The 19032-nt window shown below is 39.8% G+C and overlaps 3 protein-coding genes across 3 annotated transcripts; all 3 read left to right on the top strand.

The window, feature by feature from the left end:
- The first annotated feature begins 1671 nt into the window (after positions 1-1671).
- LOC145711785 (uncharacterized) lies at positions 1672-12564 on the top strand. The gene is made up of 12 exons (XM_081789473.1): positions 1672-1707; positions 1751-2049; positions 2097-2245; positions 2291-2518; positions 2564-2691; positions 4174-4268; positions 8292-8784; positions 8981-9433; positions 10083-11159; positions 11262-12010; positions 12168-12418; positions 12497-12564. Exons 1-12 carry the CDS (start codon positions 1672-1674, stop codon positions 12562-12564), a joined length of 4026 nt encoding a protein of 1341 aa, XP_081645599.1.
- Positions 12565-12846: 282 nt separating this feature from the next.
- Positions 12847-13889, top strand: LOC145711208 (uncharacterized). Its single transcript, XM_081788940.1, has 2 exons — positions 12847-13528; positions 13600-13889. The coding sequence occupies exons 1-2, from the start codon at positions 12961-12963 to the stop codon at positions 13833-13835; spliced, it is 804 nt and encodes a 267-aa protein (XP_081645066.1). The 5' UTR covers positions 12847-12960; the 3' UTR covers positions 13836-13889.
- Positions 13890-17022: 3133 nt separating this feature from the next.
- LOC145711783 (cation channel sperm-associated protein 4-like) lies at positions 17023-17936 on the top strand. The gene is made up of 4 exons (XM_081789472.1): positions 17023-17249; positions 17298-17384; positions 17427-17649; positions 17693-17936. Exons 1-4 carry the CDS (start codon positions 17036-17038, stop codon positions 17934-17936), a joined length of 768 nt encoding a protein of 255 aa, XP_081645598.1. The 5' UTR covers positions 17023-17035.
- Positions 17937-19032: the final 1096 nt, after the last annotated feature.

Raw genomic sequence — 19032 nt, 5'->3', positions numbered from 1 at the left:
TAGTCTCAACCAAACAATTTAATCCAGGTTATCATAATCGCAAGCAAATAAATCTGCCGGCAAAAATATCGCTTCGATGACAGTATGAACTCACAAAAGTTGTAACAAGAGGCTTTACTTAGTGATTTAATTAATTACTGTTAATTAAATTTACAGAAAATGAAAAAGAAAATAAAATTATAAAAAAGAATATTTTCTAATAGTTAAGAATTTCAAAAATACAGTGAAAAAAGGCCTTCTTCGAACATCATTTTCTGTATTTTCTGCATCAGTTCGAAACTATGAACATATGTTCCATCTGAAATGTTTTTTTGTTTCTTGAGATAAAATCTTTACCTTCTCTGATAACCTTTTTCATCAGATGTTGATTTGCATTCGGATACTCTCTGGGGTATTTTGTCCTACTTGCTAAAGGATACGCTCGGGGATAGTTTCTTGAAACCGGCTCATATCTTTCATTTTCTCCGAGATATTCCTCATCTTCTTCATATTCTATTGGTAGCTGGTTTTCGGTGCTTCCAAGAAGCTCAACATCGGAAAGCATTCCTCCTGACCTCTCTGGGAGGGTTTCTGTCGTTGATGTTTCTGTTGCCGTAGTTGATCTCGATGCTGTCGTTGTCGATGTCGTAGTTGTCGTCGTCCTTGTCGTTGTCGTTGTAGTTGTCGTCGTTGCAGTTGTCGTTGTCGATGTCGTTGATGTTGAAGTTGTTGTTGATACTCTTGTCGATGAAGTTGTTGTTGATGCTGCCGTTGATGTTGTTCTTATCGCTGTTAATGTTGTTGTTGTCAACTCTGTCGATGTAACTTCTTTCTTTTCCGTTGTCCACTTACATCCGGTAAACACATTAAAGGGTCCAACATTTGTGTGACAATTGCACGTTCTATTTAAGGCTGATAAATATAACTTTTGATAGCGGAGATGATTATTGTGTCTAATTTGGAAAAATCAAAATTGAAGCCTTTCCTGTGATATTCTTGAGTCTCCGCCTCGAGAAAGTTTTTGGCAAAAACCGTGCATTTTGAAAATTCTGAAACGCCATCTGGACAGTTCCATTCCCCACAAACCCTCGAAGAATCTTCATCTTCACAGTAGAACTTACCCTCATCGGGGCATTGGTCACGTGATTCAACGTAGAGACTGAAGTCATTGCCAGAATTCTGTGAGGAAATTGGGAGTTGTCGAGCTGAAACGAAATAGTACAAGTCTTGTTCAATAGCAAAATACTTTCTCTGACTCTAGTTCGTAGAAAAATTAGGGTTGACCTGGATGCTTACCTGGATAAATGGATGACGCAGTGACTACCGATACAAAAAATCTGAAAATCATCTCCCCAATTTTTACTGCAATAATTTTTCTTTAAAAATTTGTTGGTTTTCTCTTTTCTTCGTTCGCTTGAAATGATGAAAAAAGAATCAGTTAGCGCCGCAATCTACAAGCAGAAGAATTCATGTTTACGGGAGAAATTTATTATTTGATATCGTTCTAAAGAAACGGTGCGTTCAGTACCTTGACAAGATTTAAAAATAACTTGATTAAAGTGACCAGCCCAGATTCACTTGAACGCTCCAAAAAGAGCAACAATCTCTCTCCACGGAGCCTGAATCTTCTAGAGCAGCTGGGAACATGAAAATGTTTTCTATGAAATCAGATCAGATTCAAGAGACATAAAAATGAGTAAAAAGCTTGCAAAGCAGCCATCGTTAAAAGTAAGCCAGATTTAACTATTTTTTTTTTCAAATTTTTTTCAAGAATATTCTCAAAAAGAGGCAAGATAACGACAAAGAAGTAGAAGCTTCGATAAACTCAAAAGAGTCAGTTCAGTTCAATATCGCCACCGAGAGCGAGTCCGACTTCTCCAAATCAAGCAGCAAAGGAAAATGGCAAATCGGCGGGCGAACGGTCCAAGCGCTCTTCAACAAAAAGGACAAGGCGGATAAAGCAGCGGCGGGACTGCCAGATGGGCCGCCAGAAGTCAAGCGAATATTCTCGTTTCCGCTCAATGGCGATGCCGAGGCCGACGACATTCGAAATGTCTACACTGACTTTAGGTAAAAAATCGTTCTCTTGGCGATCAAAACATCAATTCTTTGTCTAGAGAAATCGTCCGATCTGACCAAGAAGACGACCGCGAGCTGTTCCGGCAATTTTTATCCGAAATCGTCCATTCAGTCAGCTTTAATCTAATAACCATGATCTCAATCGTTCTCAATTTTCTCTCGATTTACGTCGACGTTCTTCTCCAAGGTAAATCCAATAGTTTTTCTTAGAAAAATATGCAATTTCTCCAAGGCAACAACATAAAAGCAGGAATGGTGCTCATCCAGTTGGTCCAAAACGTCACTCTCGCCCTGTTTTTGATGGAAATGCTGCTCAAGTACATTGTAATGCCGGAAACATTCTTCAAGTCGTCGCTGAACATCGTCGATTTAACAATGATTCTCGCGAGCTTCATTCTAACAAACACGGAAATCATGAGCGGAGTCGGCCAAATCGTCTCGATTCTTCGTTCTATTAGATGTAAGACCCCCCTTTTTTGATTTTGTTTATAAAAATTTTGTTCAGTAATCAGCTCGCTGAAAAAACTGCGCAACCGGTGGCCGAGTCTTTGGATCGTTTACGAGACTTTGAAGCTGACTCTTGGCGAAATTGCGATGTTGCTGCTGCTGTTTTTCTTCCTTGCTATCATTTTCGTGAGTGGCTCAGAATTTTCTTTTATTCAAGGAGAGTAGCACAGGGGAAAGAATTTTTCATTCGGCTCGAATTTTTTGACTTCTTGATTCGAAGACATGGCGCAGCACTCGATTTCTGGACAAAAAACAGCGTCTTCAACCAAATGCTAAGGGAAGTTTCAGATTTTGGTGACGGTCGAAAAAAATTTTTTTCTTGTTTTGAGTCAATTATGAAAGAGTACTAAAAATGAAGCATTTTGGTATGTTTCTCGAGTTCTATCTCTCACGAATCTCGGAGATATGGCCTTCTGAAAGTTTAAAAACATGCTTTCTTATATTGGTGATTGTGACTCATCCACATTATGAATCTTAAATTTCTTCTCGGATTCTGATTCAGCAGTGTCCGAACTACCCTGGATTTGAATTTCACTCGCTCACGATCATAATTATGGCGAGAAATCATCATTTTCCTAGAGCCCTTTTTCAGTAACGAAGAAGAGAGAAATCCGGGCAAAAATAGGAAAGCGCAGCGACAAAACGGCCTCAAAATCAGGCGCGTAAAATAAGGCTCATCCCATTTTCCAGCCTGATTCCCATTTCTGAGGTCGTGCAGCTACAAAACGGCCTCGAAATCAAGCAGGGAAGAAATTTTCTCATCCCATTTTCTTCCCATTTGACTACTACTATGATGATCATAGAAATTGAACACTGACATGCTTCCGAAAATCACTTCCGGTTGCGATTCTAGAGCCGAAAATTGACGAAATTTATAAGAATGGCATGCTCGTGGGCTATCAAATTGAAGCTTAGAGCATTTTCAGTCATTTAAAATAGGAATTATATCGAACTGCGGCGCCTAAACTCTTCCTCGATTCCTCGACTATGTTTTATGAAATCGAATATTTTGTCACGAGATTTATCTGGGCAGATTTGAGCAGCAACAATTTCCGGGTAATTCGATGCGTTACCTGTGTAGGTCAGTTGAGCAATAGATACCGGTTCAAAGGAAGGCGCGGGTATCCATGAAATTGCCACCAGAAAAACAATCGATGAGCGAAGTCCCCCAGATCTTCAACTTGATTGAGGCTTTCCTTCAGTGGATTCCATACCATCTCAGATGTTACATCTTTAGAGAAAAGAATCTCGGTATAGTCATTAAGTTCGTAGTTTCTTGTAAGATCATCGCTAGACATGCGAATGTTCATCCATCCACGTTGGACCCAAGGCATGAAAAATTGTGTCTTGTGTGAAATCAGATTTTTGAAATTATAATTCCATAAAATCAGCTGATTTTATCAGCTAGGTCAGCTGACGTACCCTGCCGAGTTCTGTTCCGTTTAAGCGGAAAATTTCGCTCGCTTTGAATTCAATTTTCTCAGAAGAGCAGACAGACGAAAAAAAAGCTGGAAATCAAATTTTTTTCAATTTTTTGAAAATTGAAGAAGAGAAAGACAATCATCAAACGAAAGTCTTAACCAACAAAGTCTCTTTGCTCAAATCAAGCAATCGGACAATTCGCTTGGCTCCTACTGGAACGTTGCTCCTAAAACTGATTCAACTGGAAGACGACCAAGAAAGAAAACGGAACGACTTCAAAGGTAAGTTTCAAAAGAAAAAATGATTGTCAGTCAGAAACCTTTCTAAAATTAGTTATTTTCATCATTTTTTTGATAAAGGTCCTTAGTTTTTTCTTTTTTAATTATAATTAAGGGGATAACTAGGGTTTACGTGCCCCGGAAAGGTATGAGTACTCAATTTTGCTTCATTTTTCGAGCTTCTTCGGGCAATGATTAGATAGAATGCTGATTTCAAAAAAAATTTCGCCGGCCCGGAAATCGTCTCAAAACTTCTAACCTAGTTTTGTAGAGCTCGTCGAGACGAGTCAAATGATATATCAAAGTCCTGAAAATTCTAAGTGATAAGAAGGTGGCTTATCAAAAATTTTCTGACCGCCGCCGTTTTTGTTCTAGAATAGCTGCGGTAACGTTTGACCCCGGAAAATGTTCCAAAAAATTTCAGCCCGTCATCATCTACCCAGCCGAGTTTATCAGTATATTTCATTTTCCAATGGAAATGGGACTGGAAATGGGCCAGAAATTAGGAACGAGCGACAACAAAATACACTAAATTTTTAATTTTTCGCTGATAACTAGGCAGGATATGTGATTACGAGCTGAAATTGACTTTGATATATCATTCGACTCGTCTTGACGAGCTCTACAAAACTAGATAAGAGGTTTTTTGACGATTTCCGGGCCCGCGAAGTTTTTTTTTTTAAATCATCAATGGAACCTGCTCTACAATATGGAATTAGGCGCGCACTGATAGGCTGGAGTATTCATCCCTTTCCGGACGCTCGAAAGTTTCTAGTGCTCATTTTTGACTTCAAATGCTACCTACTGAATTTTCGCCTTATATATCTTTAAAGGGTTTGTCCTCCTTAAGTTCATTGACTAAAAACTCTCGAAAGTAGCTTAGGGCCTAAACTTTACCCTGAGAAAAAATTAAGGCTCTACCCTCATTAAAACCCCGAAAAAAATCTTCACTTAGTAACCTTACCTTTAAGGGCCTGTATAACCTTGAGTTTGATATTGAAAGATAATCATAAGGGGAACGATTGCAGTCGAGGGTTTGATCTTAAGGATGCAATTAAAATTAAGGGTCTACCTTTGAAAGTTTCCAAGAGAAGCTTTCACTTAACAGCCCTTTTTCACAATTCTTGATGGGGGGCTCCTATAAATTTAAATTGGGAATTACCTCTAAAAACATCTCTAAAGACATTAATAGTCGCCAAAAACCCAGATCTTGCTAAATATTTCATCATTTTTTTCTGATTCTGCTATGTCTAAGTTTTCTCGAACCCCTCATTAAAAAAGTCGACGAAATTTTTGAAATTGGAAGAGATCACTTGAAAAAACTTGCGTTTAATATGTTATCGTTATTTTCAAGGTTTTATAGTCTTCAACATTATCGACACTGGCGACATTGACTACAACAATTCTGCTGCTTGAAGATGAGGCTCTATACGCTTCGGGATTTCTCCCAGACTACCGACGATGCCGAAAGCTGTTCATGCCGTGAACAGCGCCTTCAAACGCTTAGATGGAATTTGGTTGCTGATAATGCACAGCGTATTAATTCTGATCTATCCAGAATTGAATACAATTCGCCACGACAAATGTGGGCACGTTCTTACCATCAGCCTCGTTATGTACCACCAGCTGTCCGACTACCCACTCCAACTTCAACGTCTGTCTGCACACCATCAGTGACAAGTTTGCAACCAGCTGCAGTCTTTCCTACGACGTCGGCCAACCAAATGGAAAGTCATCTTCGGGACTTTGATGATTCAACCCGCATCATGTAAGTTTTGTGAATCGGCCCGAGATATCAAATCAATGAAAGAAAAAAATTAATTGCGCGCAAATTATGAAAACGATGTGATCGCGCGTGAGACCCCTTACTGATTCAACAACAACCTTACTTATTAAAAACAGATAAAATGCGCACGAATTATGAGCACTATAAAATGCGCGTAAGGCCCCATACTTATTCAATACATGCGCGTGAGACCCCAAACTCATTCAAGATATGCGCGTGACACTCTCAAATATAAACAATTAGATTAATAACTAAATAATATGCGCACGAATTATGAACACTATATCTATGCGCGTAAGGCCCCATATTGATTGAAAAAATGCGCGTGACAACCAAAACTTATTCAAGAAATGCGCGTGACACCTTTAACTTAAAAACAAGATAAATTACTGGATAAAATGCGCGCGTACTATGAAAACTTATTTAAAGCGCGTTAGGCCCAATACTGATTGAGTACATGCGCGTGACTACCCAAACTTATTCAAGGCATGCGCGTGAATCCCTTTTTTATCATTAATGAGATAATTTACTCAATAAAATGCGCGTGAATTATAAACACTATATCAAAGCGCGTGAGGCCCCTACTGAATCAAAACATGCGCGTGACTCCCAATGTTATTCCAGATCTGCGCGTGACAACCTTAACGATCAAAAATGACATGAATAATTGAATGAAATGCGCGCGAATAATGAAGACAACATGAATGCGCGTGAAGCCCCCTTACTAAATCAAAACATGCGCGTGACTCCCAAAACTTATTCAAGATATGCGCGCGACACCCTTAACTACCAAAAATTAGATAAATAACTTCAAAGATGCGTGCAAATTATGAAAACAATATGAATGCGCGTGAAGCCCCCTTCTGAATCAAAACATGCGCGTTGCATCCCAATGTTATTCCAGATCTGCGCGTGACTTCCTTAACTATCAAAAATGACATGAATAATTGAATGAAATGCGCGCGAATAATGAAAAACTACATGAATGCGCGTGAAGCCCCCTTCATAAATCAGAACATGCGCGTGACTCCGAAAACTTATTCAAGATATGCGCGCGACACCCTTAGCTACCAAAAATTAGATAAATAACTTCAAAGATGCGTGCAAATTATGAAAACAATATGAATGCGCGTGAAGCCCCCTACGGAATCAAAACATGCGCGTTACATCCCAATATTATTCCAGATCTGCGCGTGACAACCTTAACTATCAAAAATGACATGAATAATTGAATGAAATGCGCGCGAATAATGAAAAACTACATGAATGCGCGTGAAGCCCCCTTCATAAATCAGAACATGCGCGTGACTCCCAGAACATATTCAAGATATGCGCGCGACACCCTTAACTACCAAAAATTAGATAAATAACTTCAAAGATGCGTGCAAATTATGAAAACAATATGAATGCGCGTGAAGCCCCCTACGGAATCAAAACATGCGCGTTACATCCCAATATTATTCCAGATCTGCGCGTGACAACCTTAACTATCAAAAATGACATGAATAATTGAATGAAATGCGCGCCAATAATGAAGACTACATGAATGCGCGTGAAGCTCCCTTACTAAATCAAAACATGCGCGTGACTCCCAGAACATATTCAAGATATGCGCGCGACACCCTTAACTACCAAAAATTAGATAAAAACTTAAAAGATGCGTGCAAATTATGAAAACAATATGAATGCGCGTGAAGCCCCCTTACTGAATCAAAACATGCGCGTTACATCCCAATGTTATTCCAGATCTGCGCGTGACACCCTTAACTATCAAAAATGACATAAATTACTGAATAAAATGCGCGCCAATAATGAAGACTACATGAATGCGCGTGAAGCCCCCTTACTCAATCAAAACATGCGCGTGACTCCCAAAACTTATTCAAGATATGCGCGCGACACCCTTAACTACCAAAAATTAGATAAAAACTTTAAAGATGCGTGCAAATTATGAAAACAATATGAATGCGCGTGAAGCCCCCTTACTGAATCAAAACATGCGCGTTACATCCCAATGTTATTCCAGATCTGCGCGTGACACCCTTAACTATCAAAAATGACATAAATTACTGAATAAAATGCGCGCAAATTATAAAAACAGCATGAATGCGCATGAGACCCCATACATATCCAAAAGTATGCGCGTGAAACCCCAAGCTTAGGTGACACCTTTAACTATCAAAGATACAATTCATGACTATGTAAGATGATAGAACATTATAAAATTTATATTTTTTCAGTCCTCCTGAACAGGCCGCTGCCGCTTCATATTATCAAGAAAATTTGACTGCCGATCTCGACGTTATGATGGCAACTCAGCCTGAGTTTTGCCTTTCAGCCGAAAATCCGGTCCAGTATGAAATACCGTTTGTCGACGAGAGTGGTCTTCAATTCGACCAGTTTTCCCCGATCGGATCCTTTTTGCGTGGTGACTTCATCAGCGAGCTGTTTGAAGCCGAGCCATTACCTAGAGACAGTCTAACAACATCGAGCACGAGTGACGATGCTTTTCCACCAAATGATGTGGCGGAAGAGGCTCTGTCGCATTTACTCCCTGATCGGCTCCAGAAAATTCACCAAAAAGCGCTCATGAAGGAGAAGAAGCTCGGCGATTCGATGGTGTTTCCTCTCAAACTACGCCACAAAGCAACTCAACATTGCCGTGAGCTTCAGCTCTTATTTCCAAAAGACGCTGCTTTGCTCAACTCATTGGTCGAAAATAAGATTCAATCGGTAAGAAAGCCATTTTTTCAGATATAGTGAAAACTTAAGGGGATAATATTCGGTGGAATAACATCGATATAATTTCTTCTAAAGCCCTATCTATTCAGCTATTTTTGCTCGTTTCGATAATCAAAGGCTGAAAGCTTTTGGTTTTTACAAAGCTTTGTCAAAAATCTCTACTTACTAATTTAAAAATATGATTTAGTTCGACGAATTGAAAAACCTTGTTTTTTCAATCGAACAATTGAATGAAGGCAGACAGCGCACGACCCTGGAAATGATCTGCAAAAGACAGCAAAAAGTCTTTACCGTCACAGAGATTCATCAATTCATCAAGAAAGCGCTCCTTCATGAATTGCGAACTGCACGCTTTGGAAGTCGGATAAATGGACTATGGGAGATCGAAATCGGCTTTCCAATCCTAAAATACAAGCAGTGTGACAGATGTGCTGACTACGTTTATGTTGGAAGAGCCGGTGATTCGAGCAAGATCTACCAAAAACACCGCTCTTCGTGCTCTGGGAAGCTTTGCCATGGATGCCAAGATACTTTCGGATCGATTGAATCTTACAACAACCACTTATCTTCGTGCTCGAGAGATCATGAAGTCGAGGTCATTGTGAAAGAAATGGATCAGAGACACCAAAAGTTCCCAAACGTAAGTTGTTTTTGAAAAATGCCGACTCGAGAGACGCGCTTTTTTAAAGTTGTTGAGGTTTTCTAGCGCTTTAAAAATCCTAGAACACCATACCTTTTTTGAATCAGTAGGAAATTTTAAGAATTTTGACCCTTTAAGTTTTCGAAAATTCCATTTCCGATCCGATTCTAGAGCCAGAAAATGACCAAATTTGGGAGTTAGGGTAGAAGTGAGACCTCAGAATATTTCCCATCATTTAAAGGAGGAATCGACCCCGATCGCGGCCAAACCAACCGGTTAAAACTGAATAAAATTTCATCAATTTATGCGATTTTTTCATAATTTTACCCCTCGATTGACTACGTTTGGGACTGTTTCTTCTGAAATATTGATTAAAGGATGACTCAAAATTTTCTGAGCAACTATTTGATTGGTCAACTTTACTCTTACTCCTAAATTTCGTCAATTGGCTCTAGAATCGGACCGAAAAAGGAATTCTAAGAATTTTCTGCCGATTCCACAAAATATGGTGTTTTAGTGTTAATAGGGCGCAAGTTGGCTAGAGTACCTCCATAACCTAAAAAAGCGCGTCATTGTAGCCGCGTGCGGCTTCTTTTTTAAAAGCTTTAAAAAAGCGTATATATTTGCTTGATTAAATATAAATTTATAGCAATATTGGAAATGCTGCTACGAATTGAAGAATAAACTAGCAGGACTTCAATCAAATCAACATCATTCGAAATGCCAACTTTCGATTTGCCGAAAATGCTGGATTCGCGTCCCACGAGAGCATCTTGAACTCCACGAAGAAACTCATATCGATGTCAATCAAGATGACGTCGATCAGCTGGAAACGACCGACTCTGGCATGAATCAAGGCGATATGTCTCCTCCGTCACAAGTGGCGCACTCTCAAGGTTCACTCGGCAATGACGACCAAGCGGCAGAATCTCAAGGATCTCAAGAAGGACAATCTTCATCCAAAGCGGAATCAAAGGCGCAATCGTACCCTTCTGATGCCTCAAGCGGCTTCAAAGCGAGCGTCAGAGAACCATTGATTAAAAAAGCTGAGGAAGAAGTCCGAACTGCTATAAGCCTTTTGACGACGGCCGAAAAAAATCGATTGTTGTATCAATTCATCGATGGAAACTGCGCCTCATCTGAAGTTGAGAGTCTTAATGCACAACTGTTGCAAGCGTCAGCTTTTAAAACTGCGACTGCGAACTTGCCGAAATCAGTCAAAACTCAGATCATCAAAAACCTGACGCCGTCGAAACCGAGCAAAAAAATCCTCTCCGGGCTTTCGAAATTCTTTGGAAGAAGACAGGATAGAGTTCTCAAGATGAAAAACGCGAAAAATGAGGCCTATCGCTCCAAGGATCAATTGCGAAATGTCTCGATGGAGCTTTTGATCAACCTCGACCAATTCTTGAAAAGCAACTCTTTCTGTGATCCGAGCAAAAGGGGATATGTAACAATCTCGACGAAAAATGTGAAGGATGATACTATCTTCGCGTTCTACAAAAAGAACTGTCACCTGACAAAAACTGCTAAGCGTGGTTTGGAGAAATTCGAGTCTCCGCGATTGGTGCTTGAAAAGCCGCTGAAAACGCTCTATTTCTCATTCCTCGCAGCGTTTCCTGAGTACGAACATCTGAGTTTCAAGCATTTCAAGGATATGTGCCCATTCTACATTTATGAAGAACACGATCGAAGCAGGCGAATCTGTGCGTGTCTAAAGGAAAGGGTTAATTATTGAATTCATTGCTCTCCTAAATTTATTTGAATCAAACATGATCATAAAATCATCTTTTCTGATTTTCGTTTTATCATCATAACCCGTTAAAAGCACACCAACTTGAACAACTTCATCGATGCAATCAACCGAATCGGCGAGACAGCGCGCGCCAACGAGCGTCTCGGAGCTATTGGTGCCGAACTAGCGACGCTTTCTATCGATGTGATCCTGAACGAATCGACATGCCGTCTTGGGCCGAATGCGACAACAATTGTGGATTGCATCCGTAATCGCAACGGAAGCTGTTTTCAACATATGAAGAAAACAACTGGATGCTCGCACTGTCTTCATCAAGATTGCACAGGAGTAGACAAATGGATACAAGAAAAAATCGAAAATCACTGGGCGCCACTGATCAATGAGTACGGCTCGATGAAAATTGGAGTCTCCCGATTCGAATCTGTTGATAAGGGTGACCCTCGCTGTAGTTTCATCAGTGAGACTGAAGTTGGCAGCGGAAAAATAACCGTCAAGGAAGTTTTTGAACACGTTCAAGCCCGATTTCGATCTTACCTGGAGCACTGGGTTGACAAGAATGAAAACGAGCAAGAGCTGAAGACTCTCGACGATAGCCCTGTCCCAGCTGGCGTTCTTCAAGTGGAGTCGGACTATGCTTCGAAAACACGCTTGAAAGCCAATACTGAAACTCAAAGTGCGTTTTTGTCTTCGGAAGGAAATATAAACGTCCTCACCTCCGTCGTCAAATTCACCATTGATGGGAAGCCGATGAAATACTACTTTCACTTCTTTGCTTCTCACAAATGCAATCGAAACGTCAGATACTCAGAAGGCATCATTCTGCAAGAGTTGCGACAGAGAGGCTTCACATTTGACTCGCTGATGCGCATTTCCGATAATGCACCCAGGATAGGCTCTTAATTTTCGAATTTTGAATTCATTAAATAAGATTATTACTTAAAGTATCTTCTAAAGATTATCAAAAAATGAGCCTTTTAGCGAGTTTAAGAGCTACGAAATCATCAACCAGCTCAGGGACACTGATGTGGATATTCCAACGTGTCTTGTCTACAAAACGCCCGTCCACGGAAAATCATCCGTGGACGGTGCGCACACCGCCGTCAATAATTATCTGCGAAAGGCAACGCTTTACAATCTGGCGAGCAATATACCGGATGCCATCAAATATTGCCAGGAGAGGGAGAGTGAAAAAGATGATGAACGCGACGATAAAGAAGAATTTCAGGAAAGCTTTCAAAAAATTTTTTTTTCATTATTCATTTTCATAAAAAAAATTTTTATATGAAAAATGTATATCAAATTGAAAGCTTGCAAAAGGGAAGAATCTTCGCCCAGATACCTTCTGATCTCGTCGCATCAAAACGTAACGATCTAGTGCGAATACCGTCGATATCTTCCGCTAGTATGATCAAGTTCGAGTCCGGAGTTTTCGACGTAAAATCACACGTCTGTACCTGCGAGTTTTGCCGAGCTGGACGAATTCACGACTGTAAGAAACAGGTTGGGCATCAATACTCACTGAAATCAGCTGAAAGTGGAAAGCAAGTCGAAGTCACAATCAAGAAAAAGCAGACAATGAGCTTAAGAAATGTGGCAAAAGATGAACACATCATGAGCTACCGATACAGGGATGGTAAAAATCATTTTCAGCAAAATTTTCTAAAAAACACTCAAAAAATAGATTTTTACCTTTACAAGTGATTCCGACATCGCAAAAATTATCAATCAGCTTAATTCTTCAAACAACGATAAGGATGTGATAATTCTACCGATGGTTCAAGATATCACCGCCCTCGCCGACGATTTCCTTTCATCAAGAACGGATCAGGATACATCATTGATCCTTGTGCCCGTTGTTACAAAACCAACATCGACGAATCAACTCCATCATCTCACGCTTATTCGAGTGTGCAGCGAGCAGTATGAGATCCAGATTCTTGACACTTCTCTGGATAGAATGGATCAACGAGAGCGCCATAGACTCATCACTATAAGCCACCGGATTGCTGCATTGATTGAGTCAGATGCTCCCCTGACAGATTACGAGAATTGGGATATTTCCTTTGCTAAAAATATTCCATCGTCAAGTGAATTCTGCGCTCCCTTATTGCTCGAAATATGCCGTCAAGAACTCTCTCAGCATCCGAAGCCAGTGGAGATGGACAGTATCCGATCAATCATGACCGACCAATTGAGACTCATCGATCATCCGGTGCTAAAGCTGACATCGTCTGATGATAAAGAAAATGCAGAAGTTCCAAAACAACGCAAGCGAAAACTAGACTTTTCTATGCCGTTCGGATCAGTCGAAAATCTCGCACCAAAAAGACGAAGTCAACGTAAGAAAATTCTTGATATGAAAAAAATAAGAAAAAAAATCAAATATAATCAATTAAACCTTATATTTAAGGGCTATCCGGTCAAGCTGATTCCATTAGGCGAAATATTCCATCAAAATCGACGTTTTCCGAACAATCAACTTCAAGCACCGTTCACACTCCTGATTTTATGCAGGAAGAAACAATCCTCATGCAACCTTTGCGAGCGACACCGAAAATTTCTGATGCCCGGCGTGAACATTTTGTTTCAACCTTAAATGATCTTTTCATAGAAAATTTACCGATAGAGGTAATGCAATTTTTGTGAATTTATAATCAATTCCAATAGGTTGTATCCATGGAGACTCTCCGATCAACAATAAACAAGGATCTAGAAGACAAGTTCACGGACAGCGAGATTGACCACATTCTTGAAGAAATGCAAAGAAGAGAAGAAGTTCGATTAGAAAATAACGATATTCGTCTTGCATAAATTGTAGAAATTTAAATAGAAATCGTCATCAAAACTGAATTCTCGATGTCCACTATGTCATCAAAAGAAATAAATAACTATTGTATATTATAAAAGATTAGTATTGAACAAATCTGACCAAAGCGGCTCCTATAACAACAAATGCGTTTCGACCAGTACAACGACAAATAGCCAACGATCATTTACAAATAAGACTCGACGTAAATTGCCTTTATCAAGTTTTTCTGCGCGTATTTCGAGTTATTCAGCACGAGCAAATGACTGAGGATCAAACTGATCTCTACCAGTTGATCTTTGGAGCAATCCATGACCGAAATTTCCATCGCTTCTTTTTTATTAAGCCGGACAATAAACAGCGTCGCACAGTTCCGCTGAGTGTAGCTATCCGATGCGAGCCAATTGACAATATGGTCAAGTAACGGCTCTGGGTTTTCTTTCAACTGATCTTCCAAATGAGAAAATACTTCTTCGATCCTCTTCTATGAAGCGTTCAGTTGAGAATTTTCGCCAGCTCTCTCATTATTGAGAGGAATTTTCGTTAGGATCAAATATTCAGCGAGGACGGAAATCAGGAGCATCTTGAATCGCTCTTTGGGCTTTTGATTGACGAGATCAATGATCCTGTAGAGTGCACTGACACTGTTTTTTTTATGTTTCCGACCTCATTTTCGACCCTCTGTAAAAAAGGGATGAGTACATCCTGAGGTTATCTTAACCCCCCTACGCCACAGAGTAGACCTTCAGCTCTTTTTTGAGCCCCTTTGAGAAGCTGTACGATGATTTTACTTTGAGAACATCGACTCCCAAAATGAGGTTAAAATTGGCGAAATCGGGTATTTCCGAGTTGATGACGTCATTTGTGAAAGATCACGTGACATTGACATTTGCTCAGTGTACCTACGCCACAAATTAGACCCTAAGCTACATTTTGGTACCCTTGGGGACTCTCTGCGACTTCTCTGGTCTGAGAACATAGACTCCCCAGTTGTCGGAAACATAAAAAAACAGTTGTCAACTGTACTTTCCTTGACCAGGAGTTCGAGAAATAGCATGCTTTTTTGACATTTTTACCAATTTTTACTGGTCGTTTACAGGCAGTTTTTAATCGCGCTTGGCCTCGGTTCCTCTTTTAAATGACTGAAAATGCTCTAAGCTTCAATTTGATAGCCCACGAGCATGCCATTCTTATAAATTTCGTCAATTTTCGGCTCTAGAATCGCAAGCGGAAGTGATTTTCGGAAGCATGAAAGGGTCAAGTTTAAAGCTTTTTTCTGCTGATTTTAAATTTCTATGATGGTCCAGGTATAATTACGCTGAAATGTATTTCATAAATCCAGTAAACTTAAAAAAAGCTAACAGTGTTCAATTTCTATGATCATCATAGTTGTAGTCAAATGGGAAGAAAATGGGATGAGAAAATTTCTTTCCTGCTTGATTTCGAGGCCGTTTTGTAGCTGCACGACCTCAGAAATGGGAATCAGGCTGGAAAATGGGATGAGCTTTATTTTACGCGCCTGATTTTGAGGCCGTTTTGTCGCTGCGCGTTCCTATTTTTGCCCGGATTTCACTCTTCTTCGTTACTGAAAAAGGGCTCTAGGAAAATGATGATTTCTCGCCATAATTATGATCGTGGGCGAGTGAAATTCAAATCCATGCTAGTTCAGACACTGCTGAATCAGAATCCGCAGAGAAATTTAAGATTCAGAATGTGGATGAGTCACAATCACCAATATAAGAAAGCATGTTTTTCAACTTTCAGAAGGCCATATCTCCGAGATTCGTAAGAGATAGAACTCGAGAAACATACCAAAATGCTTCATTTTTAGTACTCTTTCATAATTGACTCAAAACAAGAAAAAAATTTTTTTCGACCGTCACCAAAATCTGAAACTTCCCTAAAAAAGAATGATTTGCCCTTTCATGTTTTTTTCTTAACATTTCGAAGAGATTTGAATTCGATTTCCGAGACATTCATGTATTTCAAAATGTTCACATCCCCGACGCGCCAAGCTAGTGAATCCATCGAGGTCATCCGAACTGGGCTTCTTTCTGGACAAGCTTTGTCCAATGTCAACATCATGAAATAATTGTATTCGAGGCTGGGGGTACACTCGTAATGGGCAAGCTAATCTACAGTTTTCAGCTTGAAAAATCAGCTATTTTGGGCCTTAGTTCTCAAATTCAATTGTCAATTTTTCCCAAAATAACTATTTTTAAAATTGAATCTGTTAAATCAAACATCGAACCGATTCCTGGTCAGATTTAAGAAAAGATATACACTTTTTCCGACTATCGTAAGCCATACTCGGACTGGTTTCGTAATAAAGTCTGCTGTCATTTGCAAACTCATTATCGGTTTCTCTTGTTTCGTTCAATACAAAACTATCATCTGAAAGATGAGATTGAGAAAAAGATAGAAAAGTAGAAAACGTACCGAAAATCCAAAACTTCTTCTGCTCGCTAAAATGGTCTCCGACTTCTTCGAATATTTTTCGAGCGATTGAGACATTCGCGATTTCGGAGCCAGCTTCTACGCAGTACTCGATACTCTCCTCGCGGGTTTTCAGCGTTTTACCTTTTTGAAAATAATCAATTTTCGCTTAAAAATGTCAAAAATACTTGTGAACCAGACAGTTCCGTTGGCTGTTTTGCATTTTCGCTGCGGGTAGTGGCATTCAGGAAAGATAAAGTTCATAATTGTCAATGCTGCTAAAATCAGAAAAACGACAATTGCAATTCTGAAGCTCCATTTTTCTTTTGAACAGCGATTTTTGGCATTTTCGTCGTCGTTTCCGCCATTCATAGCCGCAAATCCATCAACTTTCGTTTCAGAATAATTGCTGGAAATTGCTTTTTTTCTCAATTCAGAACTCATATTTGAAAAAAAACTCAATACTTGCCCTGACAAAAAGTGTCTACAGATTATATTGAAGCAGAAATCCTTCAGCCATAAAAACGCGTCCTTATCATGACGATAAAAAAGCTCGGTTATATTTTGTTTCTGAGCCACAAAACAAGTAACTCTCGGCTGCGAGATGTTCGTCGAAAGCGAGTACGTCCAGGAGCACTTCAAGACCTTTCAAGACGGCATTTGGACGGCTTTCGTGTTTTTGACGATGGATGGGTGGCGAATGAACTTCCAGAGCGGCTTCGACTTCTACGACTACGGCAAAGACACGGAACTCGGCGACCGGGAGCTCATTTTCATCTTTTGGTACTTTGTCAACATTCTGCTCATCATTCTCTTCAGTAAGTGCCCTTTAAACCATAGGTATTATCTATTGAAAACTCACCTAGGCATCATCATGAACTCAATGATCGTCGCCCGGGTCGTGACAAACTTGGACAACGCGATGCTGGAGCAAGACGCGATCCGAGACTCAGGTTTCCTTCTTTTTTCAAAGCCACCCTCTAACTCGTTTTCAGAGAAAGATACAGACGATCAGGAAGAAAAGAAGCCCACTCAGGTGGAAGAAAACAACAACCAAATGGACGACGGGGACGAAGCATCCCTTATCTTTATGGCCAATCATCCAGCCTTCCAGAAACTTAAGCAGAAGCCGCTTTTCAAAACTGGTCTCGGAAACATGAATATTGACAGAGTCGAGGATGTACTCATGATTATCAACGCTCTGGAAAGAAACTTGCGGTAAAGATTAGAATTAGGGGTCGGAAATGTAAAACAAATTTAGGGAATACACTCGAATCCGCGAGAAACTGTGCCGAATCATGGAAGAAATGCAGATTCTGAACGATCCGTTGACGACCAACAACGAAGCCCTGCGCGTTCTCGCCTGCACCGCCGCTGGTCAAGAGCTGCGCGAATCTGCGAATCTGACGGGGCCGCTTTCCTACCGCCAAAGTCAAAGTATTCGCCAGAGCATGTCCAAGTCCATTATTGCCAGACAAACTTCTGTTATGCGGCATCGAATGTAACTTTCTTTTTTCGACAGAAATATTTTGAAAATAAAAATTTTGACGTTCCTTGAATTTCATCCTTCAAATTTTGTTTAATTAGATAAACTACTTGCGAAATAATGAGGTAATCAAGAGCTTTCATATTTAGAGAAATTATTTTTCTATCGATCACAAATAATCGAAATTATAATACAAATGATGTAAGACTTTTATTGTAAATGATAATTTTATTTTATACTTTGAAGGCGAAAGTCTGCAACTAAATATAAATTTCAACAGAATATGCTTCTGTCGAAAGGTACCAAACATCTTCGTCGAATGATTGATCGTTTGCTCTTGTTTGGGGATTCTCCCAAAATTCAATGTAACCATCTTTTAACTGAAACAATTTCCGAGTTACCGGAACTGGCAAGAATCGAGGATTGTCCTCGTCTTCCTGTGTATTTTGAAGGATAAACTCGGTGTTTTCTATTCTATCCAGTACCATTTGATGGCGTGAAGTATACAATTGATTATTCTGACGATCGAAATAAATTATAGCGCCAGTAACAGACAATGGTCGTTGGGACACTATTTTGTCGATAGTTGTTTTTTTGTAACGAAATTTGAATGATTTCAATAAATTCTTTGTCTGATAAGGAACAGCCAAAAAATCATCAGTTATAATTCTTCGAATCCAGCCCCATCCAGGCTCGTATGCATAAGTTGACTTCACCATTCGCTCAAGAATATCTTCGAAACTGTTAAAATCTTGCATGTCTTTTTCAGATTCTTTTGGATTCTGATTCAACCCAGCCAAACTTCGGGGATATATTCTCATTGTCAGAAAATAAAGAATTCGTTCGGCCGAAAAGGCTTCCATGACTTTTTGACCATTTGCTCGTCGTAAATACCTACTCCTGGCCGGTAAACATAATTGCTAAAACATTTTCTGATAGCTGTCCGAAGGATTGTTGTCAGAGAAATGGGAACGCAAAGATTCGAGTCTTTTTGGTCGACGACATATTTCGTGATATTTTCAAAGCCTGGATGAAAATTTCTTTTCAATTTTTCGTACAATTCTGATACATGAAGTGATTTAGTCCAATGTTTATCCAGCACAAACTTGTAGGAT

This window comes from Oikopleura dioica, chromosome 1, assembly GCF_907165135.1.
Source record: "Oikopleura dioica chromosome 1, OKI2018_I68_1.0, whole genome shotgun sequence".
In the NCBI taxonomy this organism is placed as follows: Eukaryota; Metazoa; Chordata; class Appendicularia; order Copelata; family Oikopleuridae; genus Oikopleura; species Oikopleura dioica.
This window is presented reverse-complemented; position numbering and strand designations above follow the sequence as displayed.

What these genes read in the sequence shown, in the direction of transcription:
- LOC145711783 (XM_081789472.1), top strand. Translation starts at nt 17,036, where the DNA reads ATGTTCGTCGAAAGCGAGTACGTCCAGGAGCACTTCAAGACCTTTCAA. An exon ending in TCTGCTCATCATTCTCTTCA is followed by an intron (nt 17,250 to 17,297) that starts GTAAGTGCCCTT and finishes AAACTCACCTAG; the next exon opens with GCATCATCATGAACTCAATG. An exon ending in AGACGCGATCCGAGACTCAG is followed by an intron (nt 17,385 to 17,426) that starts GTTTCCTTCTTT and finishes ACTCGTTTTCAG; the next exon opens with AGAAAGATACAGACGATCAG.
- LOC145711785 (XM_081789473.1), top strand. Translation starts at nt 1,672, where the DNA reads ATGAGTAAAAAGCTTGCAAAGCAGCCATCGTTAAAA. An exon ending in CGTCGACGTTCTTCTCCAAG is followed by an intron (nt 2,246 to 2,290) that starts GTAAATCCAATA and finishes AATTTCTCCAAG; the next exon opens with GCAACAACATAAAAGCAGGA. An exon ending in GATTCTTCGTTCTATTAGAT is followed by an intron (nt 2,519 to 2,563) that starts GTAAGACCCCCC and finishes AATTTTGTTCAG; the next exon opens with TAATCAGCTCGCTGAAAAAA.
- LOC145711208 (XM_081788940.1), top strand. Translation starts at nt 12,961, where the DNA reads ATGGTTCAAGATATCACCGCCCTCGCCGACGATTTCCTTTCATCAAGA. An exon ending in ACCAAAAAGACGAAGTCAAC is followed by an intron (nt 13,529 to 13,599) that starts GTAAGAAAATTC and finishes CTTATATTTAAG; the next exon opens with GGCTATCCGGTCAAGCTGAT.